At 37.9% G+C, this 10,492-nt stretch overlaps 1 protein-coding gene across 1 annotated transcript in view; it reads right to left on the reverse strand.

Annotated features, from left to right (window-relative positions):
• LOC583794 (DNA-directed RNA polymerase II subunit RPB1) overlaps positions 1–8,155 on the reverse strand; it is a 29,226-nt gene extending 21,071 nt beyond the window's left edge. Inside the window, exons 1-7 of the mRNA XM_030981754.1 lie at positions 7,842–8,155; positions 5,535–5,688; positions 4,511–4,626; positions 3,742–3,921; positions 2,606–2,887; positions 1,879–2,040; positions 689–909 (exon numbers count right to left, since the gene is read on the reverse strand). Of these exons, the coding sequence (XP_030837614.1) occupies positions 689–909; positions 1,879–2,040; positions 2,606–2,887; positions 3,742–3,921; positions 4,511–4,626; positions 5,535–5,688; positions 7,842–7,928 (1,202 nt within the window). The 5' untranslated portion in view covers positions 7,929–8,155. The remainder of the gene's footprint in view (positions 1–688; positions 910–1,878; positions 2,041–2,605; positions 2,888–3,741; positions 3,922–4,510; positions 4,627–5,534; positions 5,689–7,841) is intronic.
• Between the last annotated feature and the right edge of the window lie 2,337 nt (positions 8,156–10,492).

Below are 10,492 nucleotides of genomic sequence, written 5' to 3' on the forward strand. Positions count from 1 at the left end.
TGACAGCAGGCAGACCTGCCAACCTCTGGAGTTCAAAAACTGTATTCTTTAATCCCCAAAGTTGTATTTTACTGACAAAAGTTGTATTCTTAAAAATAAACAGACTATTACGCAGTTCAATGACTCTTAAAGTTCCTACATACAGGAAGAATTTTTTTATGGATCATTGGTTGAATATGCATGATTTCGTCACGACTGGTGTGTTCGATGAACCAATGAACAACCCCAAATTGCCGATGTGAAATGATTGTAGGATACTTTACACGACAGAATGGGCATTTTGCCATTGAACATGGCACACACACACACACAAAATAAAATTAGAAAAAAAAAAGAAAAAAAAAAACACGACAAATTCGTACTGGTTGGCATTACCACATAAGTACTATTTTGGTATAGGTAGCATCATCCAAATACCACGGTCATTGTCAGTTCAAACTAAAAGGGTGCCATAGCCACGAAAGGCCCACACCCATGATCAATATCCATGACCTTCACCAATTTTGTTTCATTCTCCATGAATTTCTACAAGAACTTTCAGATGTTTTGTTTGTGGGAACCATGTGACAGTTTAACACTTCTTTTTCTTGCTTAAGCAATTGTTGAACAGATGAAGATTATGTCAAGTACATAACCATAACACAATAACTGTTTATAAGACAGGGCACAGAAAACTCGCTGTACTTACTTGGCAATGTTGAACGGAGTCACAATCTCTGGGTACGTGAGGTTGGTAGCGATGGTCCTGGGCACACCCACCTGATCAATCATCAGGTTGGGATCGGGGGTGATGACAGCACGGGCCGAGAAGTCCACACGCTTTCCCATCAGGTTACCACGAATACGACCTTCCTTGGCCTTCAAACGCTGCTTGAGGGATTTGAGAGGTCTGCCGGACTTTTGCATGGCCTACGAGACAAAAATATTCAATTGAATTCATTCATCTCTGGTAACAAAATTCATTTAAGTTATTTCTGTCAATGAACAGGTACTGTAAAGCCAAAAAACTGTAATGGATTTGAGAGGTCTGCTGGACTTTTGCATAGCCTACGAGACAGAGATATTCATTTGAATTCAATCATCTCTGATAACAAAATTAATTTGAAGTGCTGAAGTATTTTTGTCAATGTACTTTTACGAAATGTGTATGAAATGAAACTTTGACATAATGTGAAAGAAGGACTGCCACTTACAAGGAAAGAAACTTTTGTGAATTGCAAAAATTTTGGTTGGCGTTAATTGCAAGTCAATTATTTTACAGCATGAAACTTTCATGAATCCTGAACCACTCAAGAAATTCATGCAGACATCACGAATATGACATTTGCTGGTTTACAGTATACTAGTTGGCGACTAACACTGCCAGAAGAATATATAAACCACGTCTAAGGGAGACAGCTAAATACTGTCTTAAAGTTTAACTTCCTCCTACATCGCCTCAGGCCATTCTTTTAATTCTCAACCAACTCTACGCGGAAACATCTCATCTCCTTCCACTTCCAAAGGAAATTCACAAATAGAAACAAAAGCTCATATCATTATGACATCTATCCACTTGTTGCAAAAAATAAGATCTTCAATTTCATCACCAAATTATAAATCTCAACGCAGAATTCCACAATATCGGTCACTTCTTACTTGATCATAAACAAAAAAAATTCGCATAGAGCAGTTAAAGCCCATCTGTACTAGTTTACAGGGGGGATTAGACCACCCTGCAAGGTCACTGTAAGGTGGTTATCTCATCAACTCAGCTCTCAATATACATAAGAAAAAGAGGATCATGGGGGTTCAATGGTCACCGATTAGGTATTGTTTGCTATATAGAGGCCGCAAGTAGCTATAAGTAGTGCAGTGGGGCTTTAAAACAATGCTTACCCTTGGCAATCCTGGCAGTTCATTGTCAATGATGGTAGCTACATGGAACTGTAGCATCCTCGTGTCTTCTGCAATGATGTGTGCCGCAGCTCCGTTCTGTTCGTTGCGTTTCAGCTGATTGTTGATCTTCATGATGTCGGCCAACTTGTGCGTTAGATCGTCCTGTCAAGAGCACAATGGTATGAAGGAAAGTCAGTTTCATGTGAACGGGATTAATTTCAAGAAATAATTGTGTGAAATGTACATTTCTTTGCTTATTTGAAAATGAGCAATGAGCAAATGAGTGAAAGTAGTAAGTGCTTTTCTAAAAAAACAAAAGGCATTGCAGTTCTGCAAATAGCATTACATTCCTACGTATAGAGACCACTCGAATGAAAATTTCTAGGGAGCATTTTCAAAATCAAAATCATATTCTGTCTGTATAATCACAAAATAAATATACTTGTATTGCTATACTCTCATATGGTGGAAAACAGCAAGTAAAATCTGAAATATGATATCAGGAATACCACTTCATCCAAAAAGTTACACCAATAAATGCTTTTTCAGAAGCAGGCAAGAATATATTCTGTGCCAGGCAAAAGAGTATTAGCAAGAAACTAAGTATATATTCATAGTGTATTGGAAATTCCCCTACAACCTGTTTAGTTATGCAAAATGTAAACAAAATATGTTACATTATGATAGTCCTACTCTAGGACATCACTGAAATTCAATTGAATCCTACCTGATTCCTAGTTGATCCGAACATGACAACAGCCGGCCTAACACAGAGTGGTGGGACAGGGAGGACGGTGATGATCATCCAGTCAGGACGCGTGAACTTGGGATCCATTCCCAAAGCTATGGACTCCTCGTCCGAGATACGCTTGAAGATCTCGTGGACCCTCTCGGCCGTGAGGACGATCTTCTTCTCCTGCGAGTCTTCATTCACGTGTTTCCATTCGGCGCTCAGGTCCAGACCACTACGTCGGATCTGAGGCTGGTAGCGACCGCAACCTCCATGACTCTGGTCATTGTGAAAAGAACATAACAATTCAACTTGTATGCTTTAAAAAAAATTAAAGGAAGTTTTCAGAATAGCATTCAGTGGGATTAGACTAACTATGAAAACAATCTCATCTATAAAGATATGGAAGGAAAACAAATTCTTGGAAAATCCTGCTTATTCGAGTGCGTCCACATATTTTGGAATCTACTATTCATGGTAATCCAGAATTAGTTAGAAAGATGAGTATGCACTGTGACATGCCTTTTTTCTCTCACACTGATGTTGGCCTACATTGATATGGAAAGGGAAATGGATAAGGGATATGTTGGGAAAAGTTTACAAGTAGCAAACACTACAGGAACAATGTGTGTTAACAATATCAAAAGATTTATCAATGCATCCATGTCCGCTTGACACAAACAAGAGTCTAATATGCACAAAGACTAACAAAATGTCAATAAGTAGCAGAACTTTGAGGATTTTGCTCTCAACCCTAGACAAAAATGATGAAGTGTAGAGCAGCAGTTTCAATAGACCAGTTCACGGTTAGCACATTACTGCAATGACCCCAAATATCCACAGATCTTCAAAACATGAAGAAACCCCCCTTTGTACATTTTGAAATAATCACTCCTACAGCGATGGAGGTGCTACATGTACATAGTTAGCCTTTGGTTCCCCTTTTCAAAGAATACTTCCACCTGTGTATTATGGAGTGCACTGCTTGTGCATGAATGAGCACGTATCCACTATTTCGTCTCTGTATATTTCAAAATTTGTTCTGCAATGACCTTTATCTGCTCATGCTCAGACTGCAACCGTGGACTGGCTTATTAATCTCTGATCTCAAAAATATACAAGATTTTACTCACCACTTTCTTTTCTGGCATCTCTTCCCCCTCCCTCTGGGCGAGGTTAGCATCAAAGGTCTGGTCCATCTCCTCTCCTCCCTCGCACATCTTCTTCTTTCGGCATTCAGTGTAGACGTGAAGCAGACGCTTTCTGGGTTGCCCTTTCGTCTTGATGAGGATCTCCTTGATCTTTGGATGGTTCTACACAAGCACAAAGAAAGGATAGACATATTTAATGAGGTATAATTTAAGACTTACAAATAAGCAGTCAAAGGTGTCATGTGATCAAGGTAAATATTGTTTAAAAGCAGAAGAAAAGTCTGAAAAAGATGTATCGGGATTTTCCATGTAACAAGTAATTTTTGTGTCTTCTGTATTTGAACATGTTATCTGTTCATGTCTGCAAAAAAGGAATGTATTTTCATTAAACAATTGTGAAACAATTCTGAAGCCTGAAATACTTATCATCGAAGTTTGAGCAACAATTGATCGCTCCCCCACCATTTGACTTGAACTGAAGCGTTTTATAACACTTGAATATTTAAAAACAAAACATGAAACTTGTGTATTTCCTACTGTGCAGGGAAACTAGTTAATTTTCCCTAGAGAGCCTGTAAAGAGGCTCAGACATATTTGACCCTAATGAGTGATATACATGTACTATTTAGAACCTAAAATTAGAGTACCAAGGCCAGAAATCAAGCAATAGCCTGAAAACTGGCATTCCTATTGTAAGTACATCATAACACCCATGAATGAAAAACATTTTGAGCAGGACTAAACCACTTACCGCATCAACCAGGAGCTTTGAACAGAAGAAACAGACGCATCTCAAAACCTTGATGGTTTTAGTCAAGAAACCAATATGAAAGACTGCCTTGGCAAGCTCCATGTGACCAAAGTGACCTACAAAATCAAACGAAAGAAGGGATTATTATTATTATTATTATTATTATTATTATTTATTTGACCAATCAGAAAACATGCAGTGAGTATAACAATAAGATAATACATAGACATTTCATAATACATGATAACAGTTTTAGGAAAGTGAAGAGGACAGAGAGAGAGAACTCAGAGAAGGATACAATCTGCTGGTCAGGGGTGACAAAATTTATTGAAATTGCTATTACTAGAAAACATGTCATCCCCTATGGATGGAAAAGTAGCAATGTAGAGAGGTGACTGCTAACTGCTATCAAGACATGAGAAATCAGATTCATACAGATATTTCTTTTTAGGCTTCATCTGAAATAGTACTTGAACAACTTAATTCCAGACAATAAGCCAGTTCATAGTTGCAGTCTGAGCAGACAAAATTGTGAAATACACGAGACAAAATACTGGATACGTGCTCATGAAAGTTATGTAATCATTATTCATTTATGCACAAGCAGCGCTAACATGATACACAGGTGTAAGTATTCTTTAAAAAGGGGAAACAAAGGCTGTACAAAGTGGGACCTCTACCAAAGATCTTTGGATATTCAGGGCCATTTGGGACATGTGACAACCGTGAACTGGTCTTTTGCTCTGAATAAATTTTATTACCTACAGTACTTGTTAAAGTGTATTACCTAATTTGTGAGCCAGTCAAATGGTGTACTTCCTTCTACTTTCATACAAAAAGTATACAAAATAGCTTTAATCCCACACTTCTTTCTTTTTTTACTCACTGCCTGACAACATCTGTCATGTATCTTTTGTTACCTTACCAGAGCAGATTTCTACAGCTACGGTACATGATAAAATGTGAACGGTCCCTCTTTGATATCAAGTAAGAAATTCTGTGTGTAGCAACTACCACTACATACCTGGACAATCCGTTTGGTTACAGGCACAAGTCTGGCATCTTGATGTTCTATCAATGGCACCTTGTCTTGGGTCCATCAATCCACCAAGCTTGGGCTTGCCGGCCTCCATGATCTCAGAGTAGCGGATTCCACCCTCTGTCACAGAATTTCGCCTCTAAAATGCATAAAAAATACCAAATGATTTTGATTAGGTAATTTATTATGGAATTGAACAGTCAAAGGTATTTGGTCTTTGGGGGGTCAATACCTTACCAAATATCATAGCATTAGCTCAGTAAAAAAAATACACGGGGGCTCGGGGCGAATTAGCCCCTGAAATGCTAAAAAGAGCCCCCGAAAGTCATAAAAGAGCCCCCAAAATTTGCATACAGTTCAATGCAAAACATATTAAAGAGTGTTATTTTAATGCAAGCAAGTTTGAAAGGTAGCCCTCGAAAGTTTTAAAGTATTTTTTCCCTGTATTAGCTTAGGAACAGACATTTACATAAAAATTAACAAATTACTTGATTAAATGGTCTCATGACTCTCATCAGAGCTCTGGTAGGACTTTGGAAATGATTAAAGTCATCACATCTATTCAACTCTTAGATGCGGTTCGCAGCGGTTGATGTATGGAATGAAATAGCTTGGACTTGCAAAGATAATTGTTAGGTTGTGGTAATAAAACCCATTACATTAGAAAGTATCAAGATGTTATACTGTATTTATTAGCACTACAGTTTTGTGTTACGATATGAGGTTTTGAAACATCAAAATTACTATATTTTATTAAGGTCATACTAGATCTAGATCTAGATCTAAATGTTTTCTGGAAATAGTTTATATAAATAATACAAGCAAAAACGCCTTTTGATCACATGTCGAGCATTAAAATTTCACTAACGAATTACAATGAATCTTTCTCATTCTCCACGTTTTTTTAATTTTGAAACACTCTGGGCCCATCTTTAATTTATTCAGGCACACGACAATCGATCAATAATCGCAAATCCCAATTCTGAGAGTTGAAATAATAACTAAAATAGGACAAAGTCTCATTGCAAATGTAATCATTTTTTAACACTTTCTTCATGTTCTTCTCTAAATTCTTTGATCGAAACTTTTTTAGTTTCACGTTTTCACTTCGAACATTCACCAGTTCTAGTTTTACATGTCTAAATGTTTTCTTAGGGTCTATTTAGCATATCATCACACAAGCACACTTTGTCCACTTATCTCGACACGGCATCTTGGATGCTAGACCGAATTTTTCTGTCTCTTTCGTTCGTTAGCCTCTGATTTGGGTAGGTCGGCTCTCTCTTTAGAGACAGAACAGCCCCATACGCTGTAGTGGCCGCGCGTTTGTACTAAGAAACGTTACACAAAACTTGGCCAAACTTAATCCCTAATTTTGATATTTTACCGGATGCGTATCCGATGCATTTAAAGTCCTAAATTAGCTAAATACTTAACTACTTCGGTTCCACTTACCAACTTGACTGGAATAATCCGTTTAATGGTCCATTTTTAGGAAATTATGGGTCAAGATCGACATCCATGAAGAAAATCTTGCAGCCGAGTCTCATTCTTTCTAGTCTACGCCGAAGGCAAAATGATTATAACGGAAAAACTGTGCATGTCATTACGAACTCGTAGCTCGTGCACAGTTTTTCCGTTATAATCATTTTGCCTTCGGCGTAGACTAGAAAGAAAGAGACTCGGCTGCAAGATTTTCTTCATGGATGTCGATCTTGACCCATAATTTCCTAAAAATGGACCATTAAACGGATTATTCCAGTCAAGTTGGTAAGTGGAACCGAAGTAGTTAAGTATTTAGCTAATTTAGGACTTTAAATGCATCGGATACGCATCCGGTAAAATATCAAAATTAGGGATTAAGTTTGGCCAAGTTTTGTGTAACGTTTCTTAGTACAAACGCGCGGCCACTACAGCGTATGGGGCTGTTCTGTCTCTAAAGAGAGAGCCGACCTACCCAAATCAGAGGCTAACGAACGAAAGAGACAGAAAAATTCGGTCTACTTGGATGCCAGATAAATTGTTAGTAGTCTTGACTAATTTTTGATTAACAATCACACACAGTGACACACTCAAGTCAATGAACAACAACATCTGCTCGATTTCTTGGTTATTTTCACTCTTTTGTGAGGGTGTTTAAACATTCGCATATGATGTATCGTTTGGGTTCAAGTTTAAGAATATATCTGGCCGAATCATTCCCCTATAATAAAACGTTACTGTGAATTAAGCCGGTACATTTGTGTAGCCCTACGTGGAATCATTCATTCATTCACGTTCACATCACATTACCATTTCATCAGGACTGAGAACACCGAACTGCACACGTCTGACATTGCGCATAGGCGCTTTCGAGTCGTTGTAGAGAAGAGTCGCCATTTTCTCAGCGATGAACTCTCAAACACTCCACAAGCTCTGGCTTCGTAGAATATCACAAAAATATCCTCGTTAATGCTGCAACAATGTCAAATCATGGCATGAGATTTTGGAAATATACTTGATCCAAAACAGTGGCAATTGTTGACAATCTCCACCAGTTCTCTGTTGGTTGGAAGAGTAAGGTCAACGAAGTGCTTTCGCAAGCGCTCTTAGATTACATTCGATTTCACAGCCCTATTTATACAATTCTGTGGGGTGACGGGTTTCCCAGCTTGCTGCATGTTGCTATTCTTGCACAGCTAGCATGCAAAACATGTAGAGCTCTCCAACCAAGCAGGGTATCGGTTAAAGCACCTCACTGGACCAAGCTAGCTCCTCGAGGGGAGGGGTGAGTCGAGCGCACCCCTCTTCCAGGATTCCAAAGGAAAATGGGGAATTTTATGTCATCAATTCTGTAACTCGATCGTCGGCAAATCTGCAAATAATTTGGAATGGGAGACTTTTCAAGCTTTCATTCAGTTTCCTATTTAAAAAAGGGCCTAGACCTATATAAATATAATATTGTCCATTTATTCATTTACTTACATGTTACGGACATGACTTTGTGTGTATTATCTATTCATTTATTTATTCAGTTATCTGATTATCTGAGATTTTTTATTTTTTTATTATTTCATTTCTTACCCCCCCCCCCCCTGCCACGGGGTTCTTTATTTTCAAAACAAATTCCATCATAGGCATATCCTTACATTATATAAAATTAATTAAAGAATGAATTTCCATACATAATAATAATCATCACGACCTTAAACTTTGCGGCAGATAAAAACAAATACTTATGAAAAAATAGTATTTTAGATCAAACTTAAAATACATGATCATGTTCGTGCCCGCCCGCCCCCGGCATGCGTGTTACCAAAATGTCCGGTAAAGGGGTACTTTTCGTGCGACAAAGTCCGGCCCGAGGATTGTAAGAACGGGTGTATTTGACTTTTCACCCGGAGATTTCTTTAAAAAGGGGGTGATTTTTTTTTCTTTCTCTCATCTCTTTGGACTCCTGGGAAATTATTCCGTATTTCTAGGCCGGGGTACATTGAGCATTTTTCCGAATTTAGGGGGTACATTGAGCATTTTTTCCGGATTTAGGGGGCTCTCCAAGGCAGGAAAACCCCGCGAAAGGGGGGTTTGGAAATGTTGGCAGTCCTCAGATAGGGGGTGCTTTTAATAAGAGGGAACAAGCATATATGTGTACCCTAAATAACACTGAGTGGGGGGGGGGGGGGAGGGGGGGGGGTCGGGTGTTCGTGTTGGCGCATTTCCAACACTCTAAAGTGAAACCATTCAATTTATACTGATATCCTTCCATTTCATAATAACGTTTTACACTCTGATAAAAATGTATCAAACTAATGAAGGTAGTTGATTTCGTAATTTTACTGAAAATATTTCTTGTCTTACAACCATCAGAACACAGTTGAGTGCATTATTATTGCAACCGCAAAATACAAACAATTTATTTTGATTTGTAAGTATACTTTCCCCCGTATTACGAAATAGCCAGGACTCGAATTTCGACCATCATTAAAATAGTTACAAAAGCAGAAACATGTATGATAGCTATTACAAAAAGTACACTGTCTTCTTATCAGCCACTATATCTAATCTTAACGAAGTAGGCCTATCCTTATATATATATAATATTCTATTTAAAATCTTGATTTGAAACCACCTCGTGGTGATATCTACTGTTGATTAAAATGGAATTAGACAGTACGAACCCTATAGTACATCTTGAAAATCTATAAAAAAAAAAACTGTTTCACTTCGTGAGAGCTTTACATTCTTTTACTTTGTGTTTTTTATAGAAAAGATTGAATATGTGAACAACCAAGTTTTGTTTTCACCACAAGGTGCACGACCTCGGGAATGAAAGGCTATAAGGCCTTAGCAGGCGCGTAGCCAGGGGGGTCGCCCCCCCCCCCCCCAAAGAGAGAGAGAGAGAGAGAGAAGACAAAAAAGTTAGAGGACGTAGGAAGAAAAAGGAACAGATATAGATTTGTTTTAAAGCATGCAAGGATTAAGTGTCGTGAACGGTACAACGAATCGTCTTCTTTCTCAATAATTAACGTCAAAGATTCGCTCTTCGTGTGGGAGGGGGGAGGGGGACTGAATGTAGACAAGGATTAAGAGTCGAGAACGTTACAATTAACGAATCGTCTTCTTTCTCTAATTATTTAATTCTATCCGAGTTTTATTTGCTTTCTTATTTCTACTTATCTATTCATTAAAAAAAAAATCTGTAATAATAATAATAATGATAATAATAATATTAATAATAATAATGATAATGATAATGATAATAATAATAATAATGGTTGATTCTTATATGAGCTTTTACAGCTGAATACTGATCAGAGCTAGCGCTGATACACACACACAAACATGTATTTGGAACAATAACTCACAATTATATACAAATGCATGTAGGACTTAGCAACAGTAAACATAATATTTATATAAAAGGGGCCCTCCAGAGCCTAACAGTGTGTTGCAGTCTTTATTCA

This window comes from Strongylocentrotus purpuratus, unplaced genomic scaffold, assembly GCF_000002235.5.
Source record: "Strongylocentrotus purpuratus isolate Spur 01 unplaced genomic scaffold, Spur_5.0 spur5_scaffold_12, whole genome shotgun sequence".
NCBI classification, from domain to species: Eukaryota; Metazoa; Echinodermata; class Echinoidea; order Camarodonta; family Strongylocentrotidae; genus Strongylocentrotus; species Strongylocentrotus purpuratus.